The 27,942-nt window shown below is 44.4% G+C and overlaps 2 protein-coding genes across 4 annotated transcripts; one reads left to right on the top strand and one right to left on the bottom strand.

Moving 5' to 3' along the window:
• Positions 1 to 14,039: 14,039 nt before the first annotated feature.
• Positions 14,040 to 20,280, top strand: gusb (glucuronidase, beta). Of its 2 annotated transcripts, XM_084697689.1 has the most exons (12): positions 14,040 to 14,275; positions 14,712 to 14,897; positions 15,012 to 15,193; positions 15,294 to 15,436; positions 15,545 to 15,732; positions 16,056 to 16,208; positions 16,312 to 16,490; positions 16,703 to 16,849; positions 17,503 to 17,587; positions 18,043 to 18,219; positions 18,438 to 18,573; positions 19,411 to 20,280. In XM_084697689.1, exons 1-12 carry the CDS (start codon positions 14,045 to 14,047, stop codon positions 19,560 to 19,562), a joined length of 1,959 nt encoding a protein of 652 aa, XP_084553815.1. In that variant the 5' UTR covers positions 14,040 to 14,044; the 3' UTR covers positions 19,563 to 20,280. The 2 variants fall into 2 exon arrangements, with proteins under 2 accessions (XP_084553815.1, XP_084553816.1); XM_084697690.1 differs by lacking the exon at positions 14,712 to 14,897 and having other exon boundaries at positions 14,100 to 14,275; positions 14,962 to 15,193.
• An 823-nt stretch (positions 20,281 to 21,103) lies between these two features.
• Positions 21,104 to 27,939, bottom strand: vkorc1l1 (vitamin K epoxide reductase complex, subunit 1L1). Of its 2 annotated transcripts, XR_014755114.1 has the most exons (4): positions 27,712 to 27,939; positions 25,650 to 25,759; positions 24,149 to 24,518; positions 21,104 to 24,037 (listed from the first exon to the last, which is right to left on the bottom strand). XR_014755114.1 is itself a non-coding variant. In XM_084697691.1 (3 exons), exons 1-3 carry the CDS (start codon positions 27,900 to 27,902, stop codon positions 24,292 to 24,294), a joined length of 528 nt encoding a protein of 175 aa, XP_084553817.1. In that variant the 5' UTR covers positions 27,903 to 27,939; the 3' UTR covers positions 21,104 to 24,291. The 2 variants fall into 2 exon arrangements, 1 of the variants encoding a protein (XP_084553817.1); XM_084697691.1 differs by having other exon boundaries at positions 21,104 to 24,518.
• Between the last annotated feature and the right edge of the window lie 3 nt (positions 27,940 to 27,942).

Genomic DNA, 27,942 nt, shown 5'->3' with positions numbered 1-27,942 from the left:
TGATTCAATCATCTTCCTCAAAGTAAAAGTAGATTTTTAAGGGATTCCGAAAGGGTACGAGACAGCAACACACTCTTCCTTCCACTCATACAGACCAGCATAATGTATCGCTTGTTCCACTTACATAAGAAGTCGACTCCCACAATACAAAATTCTGTTCTAACTAAGCAATGAACATTTGCGAAATCTATATTCGTCCTGATTTTGAGAAAGGAACTCAAGTGACAGCACATCCTCATTAATGAAAAGTAACATTTTAATACACAAAGAGGCAGCACAATGGTGTCACACCACCTTTGGCCTCAATCTACACCTCTGTCTGAAACAACATCTGACACTTCTGTCTGAAACAACATCTGCCCAAAAAACGTTCTGTGTTGAACTACATTACCTGATGTAGGCCACCTCTTTCTCTCCTACTTCTCTTCTGTCTGTCTGTCTGTCTCTCTCTTGCTCTCTTTCTCTCTCTCTCTCTCTCTCTCTCTCTCTCTCTCTCTCTCTCTCTCTCTCTCTCTCTCTCTCTCTCTCTCTCTCTCTCTCTCTCTCTCTCTCTCTCTCTCTCTCTCTCTCTCTCTCTCTCTCTCTCTCTCTCTCTCTCTCTCTCTCTCTCTCTCTCTCTCTCTCTCTCTCTCTCTCTTTCTCTCTCTATTCTCTATCTATCTATCTATCTATCTCTCTCTCTCTCTCTCTCTCTCTCTCTCTCTCTCTCTCTCTCTCTCTCTCTCTCTCTCTCTCTCTCTCTCTGGCTGTGAAAATATCAACATCCATCTGTCCATCTGCCCATCTACCACACTCACACAGTCGGCAAAACCAACACCTGAACCTTCAGACATGCTCAGTGAAGAAGACAGAGGAAGGTAAGAAGGGAAAGAGAGACATTTTCCTGTGGAAGAGACCCTCCACTACTGAGCTCATTAGTGCTAAGTGAGCCCACAGGGCCATATTTGGTCCCCATCCCCATTAAAACCAGGGGGCAGGGTGACACATTGAGTTCACAGCTGCACAGTGTTCAGGAGAGTTTGTTGCCTGTAACCGGCCTCCCACAGTACGGAGCTCCAGGGGTGCAGATCAGATTAAAGATTTTGTGCTGAATTAGACAAGTGCCTCATTTTCAAATAGCAAGTTGTTGGCAGGATTTTCAGTGTAGTGTTACCGGGAGACTTCGGAGCCAGGTCAATTAAACACACACACACACACACACACATGCACGCAAATATGCACACACACACATTTATGCTCCATAAACAGGCCAGCCCACATGCATGTACCTGACACTGTACATCCTCAGTCCCACACATTGCTAACCCATCCACGTGTTCAGAGAAACCCATTTGAAATCGGAGACGAGCACATGTGCTGTTTATGACCGCTACATATTTTTACGAGGCGTACATGTGATACTGTTACAGTGTGTCAAACGGCCCTCATAATAACTCAGGACTACAGATCAATCTCGCTCGCCGGCCCTATTCTCCATCCAGCTGCCCGCAGTTGGGGCCACTGCTGTGCCTCGGTGTTCAGCCGGGGAGTCTCAGATGTCTGCTTTGAGTTCAATCAGCCGTTTTCCCGCTGGCTGATCAGGCCCTGGTCAGGGACAAGGGGCTTCTCTCTCCCCAGCTTGTGCTGACTTAGAGCTGATGGGGATATGGAGTCTGCTGCCTCCCCGCAGGGTGGAAGGAACCAGGGGGACGGGGGGCGGGGGGGGGGATGCCTTCCTCCAAACGCCCTTCATCTGTCTCTGCTTTAGTTGTTTCATGTGCGGTCAGCTGCACGTTGAGATGTTGTTGTCTCCACAGATGTGTTGTGTATGTCATGTTATCCCAGGATGCATTGCGTTGTCTTGTCCTAAGAATTTCAGTGCCCAGTCTGACCCTGTGTTGTTTTGTGCATCTGACAATAAAAGACTTGAACTTGAACACTCAGCCCAGAGTAAGCTGGGACAGATGACAAGTTTGGTCAGCGTCAGAGTGTTGCAGGGTTGATAATGGGCCTTTTTCAGGACCGAACTGAACTTTCTGATGGAGGATTTCCCCTGACTCAAAAACTCTTTAGAGTGCTGCATGTAACAATTACCTCCAAGCTCTACTTAAAAGATTTACAACTTTTAAAGTAGAGTAAGCAATATGAACTTTGAAATTGTTTACTTGAAGTGATAACACAAGGAAGAAGGGAGGTCCCCCTGCCCCCGTTATTTTAAATGACACAGAAAAGCTTATGTCACCCCTGTTCTGTTGTTTCATGTTTTATTCAGGTTATGGAACTTTCAGTGACGGAACTTTGAGCATTCAGCAGAAAGAGCTTCTAGGCACTCTGTCTATCTATACATGCTGTACATCATAAGCCTGCATGCATGGACGGAGCTACGCAAGTGCAGACAGAGATGCTTCCGTGGGAGTCTGTGAGGCTTTCAGACATATTTAAGCACATAGGTACGCCTCATCAAGTCTGTGGGCACCCATTGTGAATTTTCATTGTGGTTTTGAAGCCATGTACATTATGTCTTATTAATTAGTTTACTTAAGGTTACTTTAGCCTTTAGAGATACCATCTTTTCTGAGGGAAACCTTGCAATGCCTTTCCTAGAAAAAAATCAGTCAGTAATTTTTGGCTTGGACTTTCAAATTCCTGCATTATGTGCCTAATCGGTGAACTGTGATAACTGTGAACCAAATCGTGGTCTCTCTTTTGCTGGAGACATCTTTATAGTCCTCTTGATCTGCCGTTAGCCCTAATCCCCCCTTAGAGCAGATCACAGTCGCATGTTTCTACATATTTAATGTTTCTCACACGAGGATGTCAGCATCCATTAAGACGGGCTTGGCCTCCGCTGGCCTTTCCTCCTTCTACAGATGTGGGACTCTAAACATTGATGTCATCATTAATATTTACCAGTCACACTTCCTGCAGTCCCTGTGAATCTGGATACAAAAATGCAAAAGTTTATTTATGAATGAGGGCGCCACAGAGGGGGAACCAGGGCCGGGTGGGAGGGTCGTAGGTCACTCCGGGTGTAATTCATCATGTCCCAGGGCCACTTTAGAGCGACCCCCTGACTGATATTGCTGAGGTCTCACACTGCAAGGCTCAGCGGTGGGATTATCACGTTACAGCAACGTTCGGCCAAAAATGACGACACTTTTGAACTATTTGCCCATTATACTACGATTAATGACACAAGTCGTTCAAGAAATCAAAACACTTACACGTGCAGATGACACCAAACACCACACAGTTTTATTTACAGTCCAATTACTACTACTGTGAACTATAGTGAACTTTCTGGACCATCCCAGACCGATGCACCCATCCAAAAAAAAGGTTTGCACAGTAATAGAAGACAGCGCAGTCCAGTCACTTAATTGTCCAGCTTGGACTCACATGAGACTGGAGCCATTACTTTCCATCCAATATCCTCTTTCTGTGGCCAGAAGGCACACAACATGCCTCTCAGAGGTCACAGTGTCCTGCAGTCTGCAAATCTTCAGTCGTTTCATTGGTTGATTTTGTGTACACATAACAACAGGAACTGGCTTTGTTTAATTCAATTACCCATTCGGTTTCCAGACTCATGCACTTCAATGGGGACACACTAACACACAGAGTGAGAGCCCACGGCGTTAACGAGGACTGTGATGTACAGTGACTGACATCACCAGTGACCTCGCCTCAACATGGCTTAGGAGGCATGGCTTGAAGGCAGGGGGTTCTCAAAGGGTCACAGGGATCCATAGCAAAGACCAAACAAACCCAGGGAACGTGCTTAGTTGTCCAAACGAACCTCATCATCTGTGTGGCCAAGCATGATATAACATAAACAATGAACCTCCATCTCATCCACCTTTGATATAGGCGAGGACTAATACGTTCATGTTTTTCCTTGGAGGTGACTGGGGAGCTATTTCAACACACAGCAGAGCAGTGAGGTGTCTGTCTCTCTGAGTGTTTTGGTTCCATCGGGAGGAAGCCATATGTTACAGGACAGCAAGCAGGCCCCAAGCTGTGCTCCCTGCGGGGGGTGTTTGGGATAGGGGAGGGGGGTGGGGGGGGGGGGTGGATCCCAGCAGGGGGGGAGGGCGTGACATCACACACAGGAGGGAGATGCAGGCCTGACTATCCAGGGAGCGCTGGTTGTTTTAGATCTGGGCGGTGGATGTGGGCGGGGGTGACGGTGGCAGGGGCGGGGGTGGGGGGGGGGGGGGGTGGGAGTGGGAGTGGGGGACAGGAAGGAAAACAGTAGATCACGTAACATCTCATGTTATGGCGTTACTGCTCAATATGGACACAGACATTCCAGAAGAGCTGTTCCAAACCCCAAATGTTTGTGTTTCTCCCCCCTCCCCTAAAAAACCTGGTGGCCTAAAAGGATGGTCGCAGATGTTTCACCTCCGAGCAGGCCTGTTAGTTTGTTGTGGGCGCGCTGCGCAGAAGGCCGTGGCTTTCTCATGACGCGTCCACTCCCTAGTGATTGTCCACTTCCCACCATTGTCGATGCATGTTTAATCCCGACCCTCCCAGACCCCCAAGTCCTTGACCCTGCTCCGCACCACTGCACCACCGCATCCCCTGGGACAGCATGTCCAGTAACGTAGCAGTAACAGACACAACAGTAGCTCAGGTGCAGTTCTTCAAAAGATCCCCCATCATTTTCTTACATCTTCTGTCAAAGTGAGTGAAGGATGAAGGGGTTCCTCCTGAAAATAATGATGAAAAACTGAATAACAATAAAAGATTGTAAACACTATGTCTGCCCTTGCACCACTCCCCTTACAATGTACACTCAGTACCTTGGCTCTGTTTCAAACTGACTGCATACATATGTGATTTCCTTCCACATCTTCCGTTGCAGTGTGAGATAAGTTGCGACCAGCATGGAAAGCAATCATGCTATTATCATGTTGGATAAAACTGCACGTTTATCAGACTGAGGATCGAATAATGAGAGAAAGAGAGGTGCAAGGTTCGCACCCCCCCCCCCCCCCAACGTGTTGGCACACAGCACCTGCTGTACCACATACAGGCATCAGTTCCTCTGTCAGGGAATTTCCTGCCATAAGGATTAGGATTAGTTGGCTTTGTGTACCTCCATTCTCCTGCCATCTTTTCTCCTGAGTGGGCAGACACTAGCTTCAGGCAAGCTTTCTTCCCCCTCCAAATGTTTTGATATTGGCGTATTTTCCTTAAAAACAAATTGCATATTTAATGGCGCCGAGGTCTTTCTAAGCACAGAGTCGGCAGCAAAGTGTTTTCTGGAAACACTCCCCTGACCGCCCCCTCCTCCATCAGAGCCAGGCTTCCTGGGCAACGAGGCCCAGCTGCAGGTCCACCTCAGATGGGCAACACAGAGCTCCCTGAAACACACGCAGAGACACAGACCCCAGGATCACTCACGGTAAACTGAACCTGACTCAAAGAGCCGAGTGGTGAGCGATGGTGCCCTGGATCAGTGCCTTTTCTCACTCGCCAGTGTCACAATCAGAGCAAAGGGGCTTCAAGCGAAAGACACGTTTGAATCTCTTCACACTCACTTGGGCTGCGTGTCCGAGTGGCGCCATGAGCACGCCATTCTGGAGGTGGTGGTACGGACGGCAGTCTGCCGGCTCCCTCGAAGAAGAACAGGAAGTGATGTCGAGTGACTGACTCAGACTCTCCTACGGTGGGTCCACAGACAGACACCTTGGGACAATGGAAGTTGACGTCATGGCACACACGTATTCACAGGGAGAAACCTTGTTTCTGAAACAGGTCCAAGTCCAGCCTGTGAATCAGTGGGCTGTTCAGTGACTGACAGATAGTATCAGTATCAGTAGTTGTTCACTGGTAAGGACTACCAGGAAAAGGCTCGGTTACTGTTAAGACCGTGCCAGCATCACAGAAAGCTTGGGAGGAGTCTGCTGTGTTTAAGGGATTGCAAAGGCTCATAAAGTCTTGGTCTACAAGATAAGCCGAGAGGTGGGTCTGCATTGGCTTCGAAATAAACAAGTGTGGGCAGGAACTCGTAAATATGAGCTCTGGGAATATGTAGCAAAGATATACATTGACCTTTGGGGGCCACCTATACAGTAAATAGACAGTTGCTGAATAAATACACTCTAGCCAACTGTGCACGGCACACATCAGATGTACGTCATCCAGGCAGGCATCTGCCAGCCGTTCTGTTATACAGACATGTTCTCTTCACAAGGGCTTCAACAAATCACAGATAAGAACGAGGGGCCCCTCTCCAGGAGATGACCCCTGAAGAGGAGCCGTAGAAAGGGGGAAAGTGAACATTCCATGGTGGGGTGGAAATTCCTCAGCGGACGTACAAAGGAGGGTTGTGGCATGGACGGACAGGCACCAGCATCTGAATGCGGAGGGTCGCTCACAACCATCTCTCCGTGCCTCGGTGTCATTCGAAGCCCACCTAAATATGGAGCCGGCAAATGTAATGCATGGACTCTTTTGTCCCGGAGAGAGGTGTGGTACTAAAGAATGTGCGGAGGGGTGTTCGTATGTGCTTATGTGTGTGGAGGGGGGAGGGGGGAGGGGGGGGGTGCAGGAAACTGTCCCACAGACATCCTGGTTATCTTCTATACATTCGCCTTCCGTACTGCGCCGTGTCTGCCGGCCTGTCTGCCGCTCAGTGGGACGCTGGGTGGTGGGGATGGTCTTCAAGGGCCCAAACCCCTCTCTCCAACCTACTTAGCAGCAGGAAGAGGATGTGACCGGTTTGGCTGTGCTGATTGAGCCTCGTATTGTCCGCTATCTCCTTGTGCTGTGCCTCAAACAAAGACAAACAAAATCCACAGTTATGCCAAACATCTACATGACAGAATGATGGACCTGACACAAGTATATTACATAACATCGTTCTGGTGAAATGTGTGTTGTGTTTGCGTTTGGAGGGGCATGGGTTTCTACGTAACACAGTTATCTCACTGTTGGCTCCTGTTGTAAGTTGTGGACAAACACTTTTCAACTCACACAGAAGAAATGTCTCAACTAAACGGTCGTACTTTATCTGAAGATTTCTGTATCTGTCATGATGTTCTATGGTACTCATGACAGTCAGGAGGAGTGTTTTGACAAAACAGAATTCAATCCGAAGCAGGGACAGCTGCGATAATTCAAGACACAGAAAGTAAACTTCATTTATTTTTTCAGCTGTCTTATGAAATGACAGTCAAGCTTGTTAAAGCACCTCGGCTAAAGGTGAAAAGGTCGACTTACGTCAGGGTTGGACTGGCCATCAGCGTATTTCCCAAACGGCCGGTCAAACGGCCCCGGCATTATGCAAAAGATACATATATATAATAAGACGTTATTTATAATAATAAGACTTTATTTATATAGCACATTTCATACAGAATTGCAGCTCAATGGGTGTACATGATATATATAATAATAATACACAGTTGTGGGCCTGTCTGTGTTTCAAAGCGCCGGGCCGTTTTTCAGTCCTAGTCCAGAACTGATTTACGTACTACTAAAAGACTGAGGAAAAATATATATACCCACACAAACAACATAGATGGGCTACCTAGATTGATTAGCAACTGCTGTGTCAGCAGAACATCTAAACCCTTGGCCCTGACCTTTCCTTCATCAAAGAAGGAAATCCGTTCCAGAACATTCTGAGGTCCTTGGGTTAAAGCAGTGACGGTGGAGTTAGACACATACCATCTCCCTGTGTCATAATGCACACAGTACGTGTTCATGTGGAGTAAGCCATGCTGAACAGAACATCATACAGAACTAACCTTCCTCGTCTCTCATTGGAGCATTCATCCCCGGTGATTCCGCCCAGTCGTAATGAAAATGTCAGGTTCAGCTACAGCAACACATCCACATTCTTCCCACAGTTTTAATAAGTAAAAGTGTAGCATGTAGACCCATGCTCCTTTGTCTTGCCTGAGGGCCCGCACAGTCTTCCTGTGCTGTACATGTGAGGTGTATATTTAGATGTTTAGTGCTTACAGTAACAGTGGGTGTCGTGTGGGAGGATGAAGAGGCGGGGGGGTTGAGGGGCTAAAGTCAATGACCCGTGTAATAGAAAGACAATCAAGAACACAAACATGTGCAGTGCGCACACTTCCAATTACACGTGTACACAAACATGCACGTATGTCAGCATATGCATACGAACACACACATGCTGTTTTATATGTGGGCACGTGAGTGAATAAATACACACACACACACACACAGATAAACCTTAATTGTACTTTGTGCAGTGGGAACCCCAGCCCAGAGATACTGAGCAGTGATTCTAGCCCAAATATATTCTTCATCACTGAATGCTGTCCAAAAACATGGGTCCTCTTTCCCACACTTTAACTTTCCCACATTTTAACTAGATTTTACATAACCCAGCTGAGTATGGTGGGATTTTAATTTTAATTTTAGCAAAGCCTCAGGGAGGACAACCCGTGAATCAATCGAGATCCAAATATGAATTATGCTGTTTTCAAAACAGATGGAATATAAAGCATGCTTGATGAAGATTGTGGGTGGCATATTGTAGCTTCTCCCCCTCAGTTTGAAATAGCAGGTGTGAGATCCTACTGCAGGGAAACACCCCCCCCCACACACACACACACACTCCCACCTCCAAACTCATTAGCATGCATTCCCTTTAATCACTTTCACTTATTCATTATTCACCTCCCGCAGCATGTTAATTATTCAGTGCACATATTTCCTCACGAGAGCAGCAGGAGATGTGAGGAATGCCTCTCTCCTCTATCCTCCTCTCTTCTCTCCTCCGCCCACGACACACACACACACACACACACACACACACACACACACACAAACACACCACTGTCACTCTGCTGTATAAAGAGAAATGATAGTCGGGTGGTGAATGGGTGGGTGGTTGGGTGCGGGGCCTAACTGCACCCCTGTGAGTTCCTCTTACCCTCTTCCCTCTCCTTCCTTTCATGTCCATCACTGAAACATGACAGTGAATATTAGCCCGAGTCTGTTTTCCACGCGATATACTCCATTACGTCCACACCTTCCAGTCACCTTCCAGTCATCACCATCGTCACATGAACTTTTTAACAAAGGACAATTAACAGAGGACAATCTCATAAGGAAAGGTTTCTGTTCCAAAGCAAATACGGCCGTTGCCAAAATACACAAGGAAAGAAAAACACCACCTTCCCCTTCTCTTACTGCTCAGTCTTACAAAGAAATGACAAGACCATTTCCCCAAAACAGATTGTTGACCTCTATGCCAATCCCTAGACAGCCTGTCCCCCACTTCCAACTCCAGGAACTAGCCCCAAGAGGGCCTTTATGATGTTTCTATGAGACAGCAAATCTATTTAGATTAATGGCTTAGGCCTCACCTATACAGGTGGCTGTTAGACCACATATATGAGTAGACATGGTGTCCATTACTATTGATGTCATTCATCTGGAAATGGTTTAGCTGGTGAAAGCACTGCAATCCATACCCATCCTCTGAACATGAAGCTGTTTCAGGGGTCAGCTAAAAGATACTCATATATCTTTTTCCCCTTTGAACATAAAGATTGCAAGCTGGAATTGAAATCGATCTACAGATCTCCGTGTCCACATTGTTGTGTGCAGCCGAGGCTGTCTCTGAATCAGAAGCAGGGCGGTGGAGAGGAACGTCATGCTCTAGTCTAGCTGCGGCCGCTGCACCTTGAGGACAAGCTGTCAGACAGACAGGCTTCCAGATGGACAGGCTCCCAGACAGACAGGCTTCCAGACGGACAGGCTTCCAGACGGACAGGCTGTCAGACAGACAGGCTGCCCCCTACAGAGATGCAGGAGATGGGCTACATGGAGCCTCACCTGGTCCTGAGTCTCCGGCAGAAGGACAAGATGACTATGGTCCTCTCTGCTACCCACAACACCACCACAGCTGACTAAAGCTGTGGCTACCCGTCATGCAATTCTGACACCTGGAGCCTCATCATCAAATGATGGTAACAATCCCATCTCAATGATTTGATCATTCCCTTTCCCTTACCATAGTTAGGACTCACAACTCTACATAACTAATATACCTCCCGTTGAGGAATGAATTACATGGCAGAAGCTGGAATCTGACATCTTGACTGGAGAGGAGATGGGTCCTGTGACTCATGGAAGCAGCAGCGTAGAGCTCTGGCAGCGGGAAGACTTGGCACACACTGGGCAACCCTGCAGGATTTAAGAGATCGCTTCCTACTCCGTCACGTCTGCGCCCACACACACAATCTGCTACTGCCGATGTCACACTGAGCCATCCAGGACCCCACTCCAACACGAGCCTTATATGGGCTTCCTCCCACCTCGCTGCCTCCTCCTCCAACCTCTCCTCCTCCAACCTCACAACACAGGCTGGTCTTTGATGATTTGCTCTCTGGGGAGAGAGCGAGTGCGAACGGAAAGGGGGCATCTCTGCACTCATCTGTCGACTGGACTCGTACAGGGCGAGGTACAGATTGAGCTCCTATGCAGGATGGGACGTGAGAGGGGACATCGAGACCTCGGTCCTACGCAGCTTGTCTCCCTCAAGCTGGAGCCGCTGTGTTGGCACGCTTGGCCGCAGGGATGGTGGGGGCCCAGGGGCACTCATCTGACTCATGCTAGTAGGCTGCTGCCAGGATTGTGAAGGATGAGCAGGGGGGGGGGGGGGGGGGGGAGGTGCTCATGATGAGAGTCCTCCTCTAAACGACCTGTTTCTCCTTGCAACACATCTTCACTAGGCAAAGCGCCTGGCCCCAGTATCATCTTTCTCTCTCTCCTGGCCTCTCTATGAGACAGATCTAAATGGAGATGCCAACCCACTACTATGCCTATTCTACACCTCCCTCCCTCTCTCTCTCTCCCCCTCCCTTCCTCCTCTCGCCTTGTTTTCCCCAACATCCTCATTTCAGTTTCACATTTGAGAATTATTTTTGTTTGCGTAAATGTCAATTTACCGATTACAACGAGTGTCGGGTCTGTCACTGAACTGAAAATATTTACAATTCCAAGTACAATACCTTGAACAGAACTAACAGGGAAGATGTTGGGATAAGAACCTGACCAGTATTGGTGTCAGGGCTCCCACCCCATACATCAGGCTGCTAATCAGACATGCTGTCAAGGACTGCTTATTTATCCACCCTGGCTAACAAGCAGCGACAATGTTGAGAGACAGGATGCAGAGAGGGCTATGGGAAACACAAAAATAAAAAAATAAAAAATATCCACAATGCACTGCTTCCAGCTAGTTAGCAGCACTTGGTCTAATGCTGTGTAAAGATGCAGGGTTGTGCGGTTCTGGTTGACCAACACCACAAAACAAGCAATTACTGAGTAAAATCACAAGTGGTGGAAATCTTTCCCAGTGGTAGCATCTTTGCTGTATACGCCCTGGAGTACTTCACTGTGTTAAGAGATGTATCTGCACAACTGCTGAGCTTGTAACCTTCTGGATGCATGGCTGAAAGATTGCTGGCATAATCATCTGGATACAGTCATCGGGAGTTGGTGCCTCTGCTACTGGGTCACCTGTGGAAACACGATCAACCAAAATGAATCTGCCAAAGCATGTAATAAGACACAGTGTGAGTATTGAGACAGCAGTCTCAATCTCTCGCTCTTTCTCTCTCCATCACACACATACATGTCACATACAGTACATGTCACCAAACACCCTTTAACTGCACAGATGACTGCACAGAGCACACAATATATCTGGTCCTGATGAACAAAATCTTCTCTCTTGGACATTTGATGTCTTGCTTCCACCAGTTAGATACTTATCAATAATGGACAAAGTAATTGTCTATTTCTTTTAGCGACTGCATCTATGTCAATCAGACAATAAATCAAATATTGTGATTATTTAGTAGGTCATAATAGTACACCAGCAGACTGCATCCTTAAACCAATGGCATAAGAGATAGACACAGGAGACTAGGTTACAGGAATGACCCTGCCAAAGAACCTTATGTTTTGCTGAGTGTTGTAAGATGAGCTAAACCCTGATGTGCTCTTCTCACTTGTGAAGGTGACTACAAAATTTAACAAAAACAGACTTGCTTTCATCACTATTTTATTGATAAAAAAAACATTTTGTGGTGTGAAATACTGTAGTAAGGTTTGCAGTACACTGAGGTTTGTGTCAAACTACTACCTTGCTGTAATTTCTATCACCACTCAACAAAAAACCTCTCACATGAAAACAGGGTCATGGTGTGTTTACCACTTCCACAGTGTTTGTGATTTTGCTCAAGGCCATAAACTTCCAGTAAAAGTTATATTTCATGTAACTGGATGACTTTTACTGACTTCTTTGAACTTGGCCCAGATCAGTTCTGTTATCCAGTCTCCAGCTAGGGGACATCCATCCCTGCAGCTCCTGCATGATTATCCTGGGAGGGTTATTTGTGGATGCAGTGAGTCAGGTGAGTGTGAACTTACCATGACATAAATAAAAGTGCAAATATTACTGTAGTAAAAGTCGGCTAATCACTGTTAAATAATGTATCATGCCACAAAACGAATGATCAAACACTGGTTAATGGATTCTGGGTAGCTGGATGTTGGTATACTGGTATTACAGGGTTCCCACTGTGTCAGTAGTCAAATTCTCAATTACTCAACTAGACATCCATCATTTATGGACCCAACAGATATGGGGAAGATGATGGGCATTTGGGACCAACATATTGTGGTCCCAGTTCAGTTTGAAAAGGAGAAAAATGCTGGCATTTTAATACTTAACTCTTTAAAGAGTCATGATAAGTAGGTAGGTACATATATAGCCTACCAGATACCCGAGTAGAAGCTTTATTATTTATAGCTCGGAAGACAAACAGCATCTTTATCCAGAATCCTGTATCCTATCTACAGTAAAATTGCATATTCGGCTGCTCCACAAATAATTACTGATTTATTATATATCTCAACTTATTTAAAGGCTTAGCCTGGGAACCAAACGAATTTGCAGTGTCATACTCGCATGCCACAGAGGCCTCAATTACAATCTGAGAAGGCGTGTCACAGGTAAGACAGGTGGATTTCTACGCTAGATACATCTCTTCATTAACCATTAACAGTATAGCCCACAGTCAGACTCATGGCTCGCTAACACAACAGCTAGACGCAAAATGATTTCGGATAAAAAGTTTTGCCAAGTCGATCCTATATAACCTTCATGTACATTATTAACGTCGACAGACTTTATCGGCTCGTTGTAGCCACCGACAGAAAGTCGTCTTGGAAAGGTCAAGAGGACGGAGAGGATGAAGAGTGTTGCGTATTTGCAAATCTTTATCCATAGCCTACTTGTCACCACTAACAGGAGTGACATAATTCTGTAAACAATGGGGAACAGATCCACTCGTGACGGTGACACACAAACGCAGATTCGTCCATATAATATGTAGATCTTTACTGTAGATACAGTATGGACAACTCGTCCATTAATTATATATAGCGTGACAAAATCCCTTATTTCTCAGCTTGAGAAATTGTTAAAATGGGTGAGAAATACAAGGTGTTGCGTGAGAAATGGCTGAAATGCATGACTTGAAAGCCCTGTAAGATGTCCATACATCCATACAATGGCGCTACCTAGATATTTACCGAACGAATTACAACTGGAAGAAAAAAAAGTTTCACAATAGTTCAGTCAGACGTAACCTACCAACCTTTGCTTCATAACGTCAGTTTATCCCAATTGAAGATCATTATATCTACCAACACGTACTTTCAGAATATTGAGCGATGTAAATAATTTTTAACATTAATGTTCACCGCAAAAACGAATAAAAAGTGTATTTGCCATTCGTCCAATATCATGCGTGAGCACCGCCTAGTGGCGGTAAAACATACCTTATCAAAAATGTTTCTAGCCGTGCTTTCAAATGAAGTATTCTAGTAGTTATCATTATTGTAGTTTACAAGCCCAGGCTATAAAATAATCCCAACATTAAGGTTTACCAGAAGTAGAACGTTAATTTAGAGATTATTTAAAAATCACATGACTTGGTCATATGACTTTGTCTGCTAACCAATCAGACGGTGTTAAAGTGTTCACTCCGTGCAAATCATGAGTGCTAGAGAGATGGGGTGCAGGACAGTGTGTCCGCTAGTCACAATTTTATTACTATTTGCGACATGGAATTGTGTTCATATGTTGGATAGTGGTATGCTCTTTCCTCGAGAGTCCTCTTCGCGTGAGTTAAGAGAGATAAACGGCCTGTGGAACTTCAGAGCCGATTTTTCACTCAACAGGAACTTAGGCTTTGAGCAGGCATGGTACAAAAGTCGCCTGGAAGAGGTAAATATTGAGCAATGAGGCTAACTTTACTCCAGATAACATTGTGTCGCTGAATCAACGCATGTTCACGTTGCAAAAGGCATTAGTCAGAAATGGTTTAATGTGTAACTTGTAATCTATTCAGTCCTAATGATCAAGGCATTATCGTATGAGGCCTTAACTGCGCAGATCATGACGTTGTATCCCCTAAATACAATAGGTGTGTTCGACGTCATGCAGCAACGGCGGCGCCGACAGTCGGCTGCCTTGAAGCTGAGAATGCCATTGGCTGCTTCAAGTCAGCCGGGCTGCAGGCGGCTGCAGGCGACGAACACACCTAGTAATACAATGCTTTGCCACAAATAAAACACTATTCTAACTATATTCCAGTTCTGTAAATGGTTCCTATTTCAAAACATTCCTCTCCTCTTTGCCTGTGTCCCATCTGTATGTCTAGACTGGCCCTGTGATTGACATGCCTGTCCCTGCCAGTTATAATGACATCACTCAGGACTACAGGCTGAGGGACTTTGTGGGGTGGGTGTGGTATGAGCGAGAGGTGGTGGTTCCTCAGCGCTGGCTTGCTGACGAGGGAACCAGAGTAGTGCTCAGGGTGGGAAGTGCACACTACTACTCAGTTGTCGTAAGTATCCTGTTTGTCGTTCATTTTTTTATCACCTCCTGATTTCATGACACACCCTATGCAGCCATTCCAGCGGTGAAATCAGTCTTACCTCCCGAGTCTTCTTCCTGCCAGTGGGTCAATGGGGTGAAGGTGACGGAACATGAGGGAGGTCATCTTCCCTTTGAGGCAGAGATCAGTGATGTGATCCGTAAGGAGGGGAGTGTGCCCTGTAGGATCACCATCGCTGTCAACAACACCCTGACCCTCCAGACCCTCCCTCCAGGGACCATCCAACACATGGACGACCGTTCCAAGTAACGTCATAGAGATCCCTCTGGTTTAACCTAGCATTAATGGCAAATTACCCTAAAACTTTAAACTTACAATATGGTTTCCAATGCTTGCATTGAACAGGTATCCTGCTGGGTACTTTGTGCAGAGCACAAACTTTGACTTTTTTAACTACGCCGGACTTCATCGCCCTGTGCTGCTGTACACCACTCCTAAGGTGTATGTAGATGACATCACGGTGCTGACTAGCTTCTCGGACAACATCGGTGAGTCTAATCTCCTTAAATTGCAATATGTTTGTCATATCTTAAGTTGTTGCCTTATCTCACTATAACATGGAGTTCATTGTGGTGTTTGTTTCTCTTTCGCTGTAGGTCTGGTCAGCTATAAGGTGTCAGTCCTGGGAAGTCCCAACCCCACAGTGAAGGTCACTCTTTCAGACAAAAATGGCCTCTGTGTGGCCTCCTCGACTGGAACGTCTGGTGTCCTCAAAGTGGTTGATGTCAATCTATGGTGGCCATATCTAATGCATGAGAATCCAGGCTACTTGTATTCTATGGAGGTGAGTTAAAAACTTTAACCAAATAGATTGTGTGTAGTGGAGCACGCTTGTGAAACGTCTGGATTGCGGCACAGCCTCTCATGAATCAGGCCTCCTGTAGTCAGCTGATATAAGATGTGCCACTTGGATTGTAGAAGTTACGCAAGATGAATGCGACTGTAACATGCCAGCACTAATCAAAAACAGCTGTGGCTCAACTGCCCTTTTTTAGCGATGTGCTCCTGTTCCTGACTAAGCAAACCCCTCCGCCACTTCCTGTCTGTGGTGATGTCGCGTCTGTTTAACTGTACAAGCTTCATCATCTTCTAGGTTCTAATCCACAGGTTCACATGACCACTGCTGGCGAGGCTCCTGTATACAACGACGTGTACCCCCTTCCTGTTGGCATCCGCACTGTGCAGGTCACCAGCACACGGTTCCTCATAAACGGCAAGCCCTTCTATTTCCATGGAGTGAACAAACACGAGGACTCTGATGTGAGTGTTCCTAGAGTGGCGGGTATAGCACAGTAGCAGTCTGAACTGCTCAGTCAGTAAATAGACAAGTCATTGATGTTTCCTGTAATTTGCTGTGTGTCAGATTCGAGGTAAAGGTCTGGACTGGGCCCTGATAGTGAAGGACTTTAACCTGCTCAAGTGGCTGGGGGCCAACTCGTTCCGCACTAGTCACTACCCCTACGCGGAGGAGATCATGCAGATGTGTGACCGCCACGGCATCGTAGTGATCGACGAGTGCCCTGGGGTGGGCATCAAGGACATGTGAGTGAGGCCTTTGACCCCCTCCAGAGGTCACACAGAGGTCATGATGCGTGAGCATCAATGGTGTTTGTCCAATGGGCTTGTTATCCCCATGAAAACACACAGCTGTTCCTTTCTTGTGAGAAGTAAACGTATAGAATGGCGAATGAAATGAACCAGTTAGCTGTCAGTAGTCAGTGAGGAAGTGACCCGCGAGTGCTGCTGTCCTCCAGTCGTAGCTTTGGAAACGCCTCCCTGGCTCACCACCTGGTGGTCATGGAGGAGCTGGTGAGGAGAGACAAGAACCACGCCGCTGTGGTCATGTGGTCCGTAGCCAATGAGCCTGCTGCAGAGATGCCCCCTGCTGGACAGTATTTCAAGTAAGTCCATTCTTAACTTGTGCATTGACAGTTTATTTTGCAGCGCACACAAAACAATGCCTGTAGTGAGTGCAGAAGATAATGAAGGACTTGAAACTATGTAACATACTAGATAGAACCTAGCATTTAGAATGATTGCATGCATAGGTATTTGAAGCTCTCCTGGGAAATGTCTGTCAGAATCATGTGTTGGCATGCAGGTGTGTGTGTGTGTGTTAGGACTCCAGATAGCAGAGATGAGGGTAAAGGTGAGTGTAAGCCTTCTACAACCTGTGGAATGCAGTCTGATTGGTTGTCAGCCCTCCCTATCTCACAGCACAGACCAGAGCACCAGAGGCCAGGGAGGGAACCCAGGAATTTCACCTCACAATACCCAACCATTGAATATCAAATCTTATGTGGGATGATGGTTCAAAGTTCTTTCTGTACAATGCTACTTTTCTCATCCTAGTTCAGATAATATTCTAAGGCTAGGCCTAAGCTTAGAATGTGTTGTGTCTTCACATTCCAAGCAGTAAAAACTCACTTCAGCAGTGTCTTGTACCAGGGGTCACATCTGTTTCAACATCAGGATTTTTTTTTCTCCTTCCTTTCCTTCTTTTCCCCCCACCCATCTCCACACATATTCTTTCGTTATTTCATCTCTCTTTCAGGACTGTGATAGCTCATACCAAGTCTTTGGACCAGACTCGACCCGTCACCTTTGTTTCATCCAGTGACTATGCCAGGGACAAAGGGGTGGGTAGCTCACTGCTAGAGTTACCGACAAGTGTGGCAGATTATGAACTCTTGTTGCCAGAATGTTGGGGCTATTTCAAACACATACACTTGTTCCGATTGAATCCCCCTAGTTTACAGGGAAAACTCTTCCGTTTTGTGTGTCGACAAAAATGTTTCTCTGGTATTTAGTCTGCTTAGATTGAATATTACTTAATGTAGTTACATACATTTACATTTAGTCATTCAGCAGACGCTCCTATCCAGAGCGACTTACAGTAAGTACAGGGTCATTCTCCCCGAGGCAAGTAGGGTGAAGTGCTTTTCCCAAGGACACAGCGCCAATTCACACGGCCGGGAATCGAACCAGCAACCGTCTGATTAACTGCCCGATTCCCTAACCACTCAGCCATCTGACCTCACATTTAAACCCTTTCCGTTCATTGAGGACCCCTCTGTGCCTTCCCTCTCACCAGGCTCCATACGTGGACGTCATCTGTGTGAACAGCTACTTCTCGTGGTACCACGACCCTGGTCACTTTGAGCTCATCCCCATCCAACTCAAGACCCAGTTTGAGAACTGGTACGGGAAGTACCAGAAACCCATCATCCAGAGTGAATACGGTGCCGACGCGGTTCCGGGTCTTCACACGGTGAGGCTAACACACCGCCAGGTGTTTACCACACACACCGGTGCGTCGGTAGAGAACGTGTCCTTTCAGAGACCTGAGCGTCTTTGTGTGTCGGTGTTTGGGAGAGAAATGTTTCGTAAATTGCAGGGAGGATATGAAGTAAAAAAGAGGGGTCTAAATCTCGTATTCCTGTCAGAACAAGTATCTGAGCATGTATGAACGTAGCCGCTCCCTTGCAGGACCCTCCTATGATGTTCACTGAGGAGTACCAGAAGGCCGTCCTGCAGAACTACCATGACGTGTTCGACCAGAAGAGGAAGGAGTATGTCATAGGAGAGCTCATCTGGAATTTTGCTGACTTTATGACAGCACAAAGTAAGGAGGAATTTACAAAGACATGCACGGTTTTTTAAGCCATCACAAGAGATAATGAAGGACACATCACAAGATAACTCCCAAAGTAATACTACCTTGTTCTTTTGGCTCTGTACTTGTCAATTGTTTTGTGTGGAATAATCCCGTGGCTATGAAGTTCAATTGGAGACTTCAAACCCATACTAATCGTTTCCAATACAAAGTGGAGGAGTAAAAAAACAAAATAGCACAAAATGTGTCACGGTGTGTCAAATACTTTTGGACATGTATAAACAAATGGTGCTGGTGCAGATGTGGCAAGAGCTAGACAGTTCATGTGGAGTTGAACTTGTGCCAGCTGGGAAAGAATCTGAAGTGGCAAAAGCCAAACATAAGTAGGTGGGCCCAACATAATAGTTCATTCAATAGCCCCCCATTGCTGTGCCCCATTTGACCTGGCATATCTGAGATCCATGACTAATCAGATCCAGCCAACTCCATATAGCTGTGTCTGAAAAATGCTCCCCACCCCCTATCCATTATATGTATTATGTGTGTGTGTGTGTACCCACACATACATAATGTAGATACCGTTTCTGTTTGTGTCCAAATTCCAATGGACTCTACCTTGAGCTTTACAAGGTTATGTAATGTCAGAACGGCTTTTGAGGAGTGCACATACTGAATGAGATTATCAGGCATTTGACCTGACATACCATGTTTTGGCCTGACCCAGTTGACAAGAATAACAAGTACTCTATGCGCTCTGATGTGTTTGTTACCCTGAGGAAATGTAAGCCAACTGAAACGGTGTCTTGTGTGGTTGTTTGCTGATGTTTGGTCCTCGTCTCCCTGCAGCGATCACCCGCGTCGTGGGGAACAAGAAGGGAATCTTCACCCGCCAGAGACAGCCTAAAGCTGGGGCTTTCCTGCTGAAGGAGAGGTACTGGAGGCTGGCCAACGAGACTGGTCTGCTTCCTTACTGGACCCGATACCCCTGCCTGCTCTGAACCCTGGGAGCTGGGATTAGGACAGAACATGACACAATCAGCACAGGCTGCCTGTAAGTGTACACTGCACACAATGTCATTTTTAGAGACGTGTTTAAGGTTCAAGAAGGTGAATGTATCAAATGCTGTTTCTAAATCATCGTAAAGTGGAATGTTCTGGTTGGAAGAACAACATTTTTCAGTTTCAACATTCAATATGCATAGTTATTTAACAATGTAATGTTTTAATCCTGGTGTTAATCATCACCGTGTACAGTATATTAAAAGGCAGATTTTTTGTTTGGCCTCTGTGCAACTTCAGTATCTGTAAATGACCAGGTCATCTTCTTTCTGACGTTTAGAATGTTTGATCAACACTATGCATTCCCTTGTTTACAATAAGGCCAAGTCAGAGCCTTCTAATTGTTGTTTTTGTGTGTAGGGCATTGTCATTTCCAACATCCCATTGGTTTTCATCATGCCCTTAAGGAACATTATTTTAATTCAAGTGATAATCAAAAACTTGTTCTTTATCGGTCATCTCAGTTATTGCAGGTATATTGCAGGGGTACTTGTTTGTTGCATGTCAGTTTATTTCATAGGGGTGGGGAATCTTTTGGTACCTCAGGATTCAATTAGAATCGATTCCTGGCGTCACGGTTCCATTGAAAATCGATTGACGATTTTTTATCAAATTTTGATTTAATATGCTTACATAATAAAAAAAAGTTTTTTTAAATTTGTGAATCGCTATAAGAATCGTGATTCATATGGGAATCGATTTTTTTCCTCCACTCCTACTAGGTAGTGTGCTAGTATGGATGTGGAGACCTTAGAGCCCAGCCTCTTGTTGGGGGAAGGGCACAATGCCTTCACACTGCTAGCTTGTCTGATACATATGAAGACCGTTCATGAAAGGCCTGTCATCATCTACAGACTTAGTTCACAAACCCCGATATTGAATATTGAGTTGATATTAAGTTGATATTAAGTTACCGTTGAGTTGTCTGAGCAACTTATTGAAGGGTAATGGGGGGGGTTGAAGGGATGGATTAGTCAGGGCACCCCCCCCCCCCTTTTTGAAAAAAAACCTAATAACGCTGTTACACTGCGATGTCTTGCGATGGTTTCCTTTCCATGGGGAAAACACCACACCCACACACTCCATAACATATTTATTACTTAACTGATATCAGTTAAATAAATTATCAACTGGTTTGAGCAAGATTTGAACCAAGGGTACCGTGTCTGGCAATAGACTCGATAGAACACATGCCCAGTGAGCCACAGAGGGTTCCTACAAAGTTGCTATCTACAAGACAGTGAGTGTAATTGCCCTTATGTTTTTCACTTTTCAAAATACAGTATTGTTATTTCATGTAAAAATGCTGTCTTGATACAGAACAAGCCCATGTTTTTATAGAATTGTGACTTTTGAATAGAGTTTGCAGAAAAAGCATCAATAAAATATATTTTAAACATTAAGTTTCTAGCACTGCAGTGATTAACTCAGTTGAAATGAAAATTATCCTTATTTTCTCACAAAATAAAGGCAGACTGGGTGCTTTAGAGGGAATGTTTTAATGGTTGACCATTTCCACACAACAATGACACAATTTAAAATGTTCACTGTAGTGTTAACTTTAGCAACTGTTTCCCACAAGGTACGCTGGCCTCCGATTGTGTTTCTGCACCATCCTAGCATTCCTGTAACACTTGTCCATGTAAGAAAATACAGCATTTTAAAAATTATATTTGGCAAATACAGACGCAAACCAAAACAGTCTTCCTCCCAAAGAAACTCGATTTAAGATAAATTTGACGCTGACAAATGGATTCCTAAAGCTCCAGACCTTCCTCTACACTAGAATTTTCCAGAATGTTAACAGTCTATACAGCTAAAGGGAACCACTGACCACTGGCGAGATCATTCACTTGACATTAGGAAAGAAATAAAAATTCACTAGTCACAGTCAGACAGAAAAATAACTTTACAATCTTGTAGTTCTGACAGAGTATTTATAGGAATTAAGTGTCCTTGTTCCAATGAGAAAAGATTTAAGATGAGAATGTGCTGGGACATTGTGGGGAGAAAAAAAAAAGATTGACCGCTTATATGAGACAGGGATTTTGTGGGTCATTTCTATGGAGTACTGCACTGTTACACTGGATACGAAATCTTTGGGGGGGGGGCTTCCAATTATCAGAATACATCTTCAGAAAGGCAAGCAGGAGTGCCGTTTACCATAATAATTTTCTTCAATTACAAGGCTTTACTGTTGCTCTTCATTGGCTCCAAGACCAGTGATCAAACAGAAGGCACTTTTGATGGCGATGGTGACGCAACAACCATGGCAGTTGGGGGTCTATGCATTGAGGTCTAATTCAACAGTTATGACAGGACACTTACATCAGTAGCTGTACACAGATTGATGGAATCCATTTTATCCTCACATTTTATGTGAAGAAAATGCAGAAATGCAGTCTCCTTGACTCCTTACACATTCTGTTAAGTCAGGAGCAACCCAACTAACCCCACACGCCTTTCTGGAATTAGTAACTGAGCAAATATGGTTTTAGTATCACAAGCAATGGAAGAACATGAGACTTTATAATGATCTTGACAACATGGAATTCTGTCTATATTTGGGAGAGTCTTGGCTATTTATTTTTTCAAAATAAAACCAGACTCCTTATGTGTATCCTAAATAGTCTTGCCATCAATGTGAGTGCACAAGCCTTTTCAGAAGTACATTATGACAAAATAGTGTGGTCAATCATCTCACAGTGAGTTTGACACATACAGTTCCGGTAAGTTTCAATAGACAATGCTGTTTAAAATAACGCAGAACTAGCAAGTAACAACTTGACGATGTACCTCATATCCCACTTCATATTCAGTTAAAATACACTCCTTTTTAACCCAATTACAACAGCATGTACTCAACCCCATTGCCATTCACAATTGATGAATTAACACAAAAAAGGGTAAGCATATCAGCATCAAAAGTCAGTTTGAACATCTGTCATGATAAACAGTAGCCTCTCCATGCTAACTTATCAGGATAAATTGCATTCCATGGTACACAGATACACCAAGGCTTTGTCTAGAAGAACACCAGCGTGTTATAAATGTTGTTCAGTGTCATCTAAACCTCTCTCAGACTGTCCAATGGCCAACGTTATAGGAGCCTGGTCATATTGTACCATACAGTAACATCTTTCTGAAAATACAAACAAGCTTGGCTTCAGTGTGGTGTGACGGGGTTAAGATAATCAAGCTCTAGATTCCCACCTGGAACTGGAGACCATACTAACTTCTTGTGTTATTTCACACCTTGGCCAATGACTGATTTCCAGTTCCAACGTTGGCATACCACCGTCACGGTGAGACAGTGAACCTGCATGACTCAAGAAAAACCATTGGCTTATTCTAACTGGATGCTCTGCCCGGCAATCCCAGTTTGGCAGCCTGCGCTACCCAATTAACCAGTTGGACATTTTAGTTTAACCATCAGACAATTAAGTTATTATAAAAAGCCATGGATTAATAACAACAGTACGATTGAGTAAGAGTGGTGATAAATTACATACAGTATACACCCCCAAAACAATAATGGTATTTCACCTCACCTCTCTTTTAGGCACATAAGTCTTTATGGATCCACTTTAGGGTGTGGTGGTCAGGAATGCTTTTCACACGTGACTAAAACGGTCAGAGAGACGGTGGGGGTGCTGCTATGGAGTAGTCTGGGCAAAGACAAGACTCGCCAGGCCCATTTGAACCTCAGTGACATGGGGGAGATGATCAGTGATCACAAAAGAAGATCCACACAACAGCATGCCTCGCTGAGGGTGCAGGGAATATGATGTCACACACAGACTGCAAACACATCTTCAGATTTGCTAACCCAGATGATGACTTAAATTCATTTTTTGTTGCTTGTTCTGTATTATTTTCAGGGGGGTTTTAAATCCCATTTTGTCTTTTGAAAATTTTTTGTTGTTTTTTTTTATATTTTATTTTTTTACTTAAAGTCTATATCACCACTAAATCACAATCTAGCCTTGAATATTGCTCAGCAGCTATATACAGAATTGCAAGAAAGAAACAATGATCTACACACAATTTCTCACATTCTTCCATGTTTCATATTAGTGGTCCTCTTCAAAATAAAGAAACCTGCTTTAAAGTGTAAACATAAAAAACTATTCTGTACGGTGTTAATGCTTCTTTTCTCCCTCCTACTGGAATCATATCTGCTGACTGTGCGTTAAACCCATGATCATGCATTTCTATTTCTCACACCCATAATTCAGTTCTGCTCTGGTTCTAGAACAGCTCCAATGTGCAGGAACAGGACCTCCTAATTATTTCAAGTAAACACCCAGATTTTTCCATCGTCTTATCCGTTTTGTTCAACAGAGGGTTGTCCTCCACAAAGACTTGGGGCTCGGCCTGCTTGTCTTGGATGCATTTCCTCCAAAACCCAACCCTAAAGTGGGGAGAATAAATATAAAGAAAAAACAAAACTGACAAATACTTTTTTTTCCCATTATTAAATCCTTCCATGTATGCAGAGGACTTTTGGATGTCTGGCCCAAACCTTTTTAAGTCTTCTTTTTCTTCTTTTTTGAACACACAGCAGAATAAACATTGTTTGGAAGCAAGGTCTCCTGGTGGTAAGTCACATGTTCAGACAGGTCACATTTCTGTTTTGTTTGTTACAATTTTCTTGCTCTCTACTACTTAGTCCTGCTTGGGTTGGAGCTGCTGCTTCCATGCCTCATTCAAGTAAACTAGTCGCTTGTAGTTGAGGATAAAGAGAATGAAGTTCAGTGCGTATGTGGTGACACAAATGAAGCAGAAGTCCTTCAGGACAAAGTAAAGAATGTAGCTCAGGTAGAGGGAGCCCACCACCGATAAAATGGACGTCATCATTAGGATGAGGGCAGCCATCGCACTGACGGTCATTCCTGAAACGAGAGAGGCACAGATCAAAACCCTAACAGACTACTTTTGCACTTTGATTTTATTGAGGGATCATCATCATACTAATTGATTTATTGTCTTGTTTGCTGTGGTAGCGGTCATTTGAACAGAATTTTACCTCTATAATCATTTTCAAGTAATCATTAGTGACCTCTGTGTCATTTTATGTGCCCATAAAATACACCCTAGTGATTACTGCACTAAAGATAAGCCTGTATCTCTACAGCCATTGTCTGCAGATTCAATGACTGATCTTAACCCTGTCACACTGTGCTGGATCCAGGACCCCGTAGTTAAAGAAAGACAGGTGTTCTATGTTCTACACTTGAGGACGTTCAACAGACACACACGTTCCTGGTGCATGCGTCTATTCATAGTTCTGAGATTACATTAGAGAAAAGGGACAAACACAGCATACTGAACAAGGACACATGTGCATCCCTCCAACAGCATCAACTATGTAAACGTGTTGTTAAGGCAGTTGCAAATGAGGGCAACTAAAATGGAAATCTAACCGTTGGTCCACTGATGGAAACAATAAGAGTCCTGTTCTGTGCAGAAACCAGGTGGCTAAGAAGGCAGCCAGCAGTGAACAGATCAAAACAGTATAACCGAGTCGCTTAACCCTGCCTCAAGGAAAGAGGAGGCATGGTGTGAGAGTAAGCAATAACAGCAGTGCAAGAACATTAAGAAACTCTGTGACATGTATTTGTCTGGGGAATGACCTTTTTCTGCACTACACTAATTCCAAGCGGGTTGTATGCAATTTGGACAAAACCAAGTAAAGTAACTTCCAATCCCACAAAGCCATGAGAAACTGACTTAAAATCATATACAAAGGTGAATAAACTTGAATTAAACATACTGAAAGTCAACATTTTGCATGGTGATGGACAGTCATATGTTCATGGCTTATAGAGTGAGTAGGGCCGGGTGTTTTCAGTTAGACTCCAGTTCTTATATAAGTCTTCAACAGGCATTATCAACAGAGCCAGGGGCAGTCAAATATAGGAGAGTGGCTGTCAGAATGGTGTGTCAGCACAAATAGTCGTCTGTGACAACCAAGGTGACACACACGTACATTCAATGTATTGGCCTAGTTCCGACAATCTTACCTAGTAACAGCTGAAAGACATAAAAGAAAATTCCGTAGACACTGTTTGGCTGGTTCATTGCACTGTCATTTCCAAAGATAGAGCCCAACAGTCCAAATCCTCGACCCCACCTACAAAAGGAAATAAAAACAAGGATTTGTCACGTTTTATACCTCGAAAAACAAACAGCATATAGTATTTCCGAAGACGGTGACCTGAGCCGTCACTTATTTTACAACAGAACGACTCATCTCTAGGAAAGGTCACAGGTTACCCTGCATTGGTTACACGGCAACTCATATTATTTCAATTTCACAAAGGTAACGTTTTATTGAGCCACTGAGTCATTGGTAAGCTGCATTCCACAGGTTGTATGGCCCCAACAGCAGGGCTATATAATCAAGGACCCAAGGAGCTAGAATGACGCAACCACTGGTAGTGGTCTGACACAGGGAATTCTCCTCCCTTCCTCCACGGATCACACCACTGCATTGTTTTCCGTGGACTTTGAGCATGCCACACATGCAGGCCCTATATCATTTCATTAGAACAAAATATGCCCTAGTGAATTTCGAAAGCTTTCGCATTTCTGTGATGCAGTGTGTTTAAAGTGTTGGTCTGGTTGTCCTTGCGAAGGCTATTTCAGTCCTCAACCTTTTCTCTAAATCCAACATTAGACTAACAGACAGGCAGAGAGAATTATCCAAATATATAGTTGAGAAGGAGGCCTTGGACTCACCAAATGTCATCATCTATCAGATTAAGGCCAGGTCTGCACCAAGTGAAGGAAACCTAAACAAGTCTAGGCCTATATCATCCAAACGGATATATCCTGTTCCTACTTTGCATTCTATGACCACGATGAAGGCCATATCCTATAAGTGTTTCAGAAACCTTAAACATTGATAACATTAAACATTGGCAACTTATTTTCTCTGAGACCGTCTTCAGACTTCCTGAAGAACTGCTAGCATAGAAGTATCTGACAACATGGGTGGAGGTCTTTGCTGACAAAGGTTAATGTCTGTATGTTTCACAGTTATACTATTTATACAAGACTATTTATAACAGGTCTGGCGTTCCAGCTACTTGTGGACTTTTCTATTCAGGTCTACAAGCATAGAACATCCTAGGGTATCACCCCTTGTTGCAACTATCAATCTAGTGTATGTCTTAAAGATCAAGTTATTTCAAAGCCATTCAGCACCTCATACGATGACATTGGCCAAGTAAGCACAAAAGTGACCATCAGCAATCAGGAAACAATGGCTCGCGTTTTCTCTGTTCCACATTAAAGGTTTGGGGTAAGAACACATGTAAGAATAACATAACTATTTAACAGCCCACAGGTAAGTGAGCTCATGTCAGTTAGGGCACTTGGAACATTCAGACACCGGGCAAACTTTAGAGCTAACAATGAAGGTACCATGAAGCATTGTATACAATAATCAAGAGCCATTTAAACCTCCTGACAAACTTTAAAACCACAGTTGTGTAGCTATCCAACATCATATATCAAAAATGAGCAGTTTATCGTTGTCGTTAACTTGAAAACATGACTTAACGTTAATGCTAGCTGGAAAGCTAGCAGCCTCTGTGAAGCTCACGGCTAGCTATAGATTTGGACAGCTAGTACTACGAAAGCTGGCTCGAGCTGTATGCATTTACTGATAGAGCTTTAGCTAGTTGGATATATAACGTTAAATTAAGTGCGTATATGTTAATAAAGAATACATTTTGTGGCTATACTGTTTAAATGTATGTAACATTTACATTTTGCTAGCCTAGCATATATTAACCCTCTCTCCCCTCCCATAGCTAGCTAGCTTGCAAGTAACAAAACAGCATAAGGATTGCTATATGTTTACACCACGTTAGCTAGCTTACTAGACATTTTGACTTTGTTATTACCGGTAACATGCATTATTTGCATTTGAAGAAATATTGTATAGCAAATTTGCTCGCTAACAGAAATCTGACTCAAGAAATTTTGACAGTTCAGCCCGCGCAGCCCTTCCCACAATAAAGCCACCCAGTCTCATTCAGCGCCACTCTCTAGTCGGCGCCGTTGTGAATTCATTACCTTGAGGAGAAGACTTTAGTACAGCTGATAGAATTGCTCACGTCGCACATGGCCCGATAATTTGAGTCCCTAGCCTTTTCCCTTTCCACGTGAAAGGCATACAAGGACAATATAATGCCCAAAAGGCAAACAAGGAGCCTCGCTATTCTTTCCCATCGAGGGGTGGACACTCTCAGGACGGGCGCCGCCATCTTTCTCCGGCCTTGTTCTAGACACGCAGCCACTTACCAT

The sequence above is a fragment of the Hypomesus nipponensis genome, chromosome 5, assembly GCF_054491055.1.
Source record: "Hypomesus nipponensis isolate SF chromosome 5, ASM5449105v1, whole genome shotgun sequence".
Taxonomy (NCBI): domain Eukaryota; kingdom Metazoa; phylum Chordata; class Actinopteri; order Osmeriformes; family Osmeridae; genus Hypomesus; species Hypomesus nipponensis.
Note: the sequence above shows the minus strand (reverse complement) of the source record. Positions and strands in the feature narration are given on the sequence as shown.

Coding starts and splice junctions, on each gene's coding strand:
- vkorc1l1 (XM_084697691.1), bottom strand. CDS start 27,902: ATGGCGGCGCCCGTCCTGAGAGTGTCCACCCCTCGATGGGAAAGAATA. Junction 25,760..27,711: donor ACTAAAGTCTTCTCCTCAAG/GTAATGAATTCA, acceptor TTCCTTTTGTAG/GTGGGGTCGAGGATTTGGAC. Junction 24,519..25,649: donor TGTCTTTCAGCTGTTACTAG/GTAAGATTGTCG, acceptor CTCTCGTTTCAG/GAATGACCGTCAGTGCGATG.
- gusb (XM_084697689.1), top strand. CDS start 14,045: ATGAGTGCTAGAGAGATGGGGTGCAGGACAGTGTGTCCGCTAGTCACA. Junction 14,276..14,711: donor ACAAAAGTCGCCTGGAAGAG/GTAAATATTGAG, acceptor CTGTATGTCTAG/ACTGGCCCTGTGATTGACAT. Junction 14,898..15,011: donor CACACTACTACTCAGTTGTC/GTAAGTATCCTG, acceptor TCTTCCTGCCAG/TGGGTCAATGGGGTGAAGGT.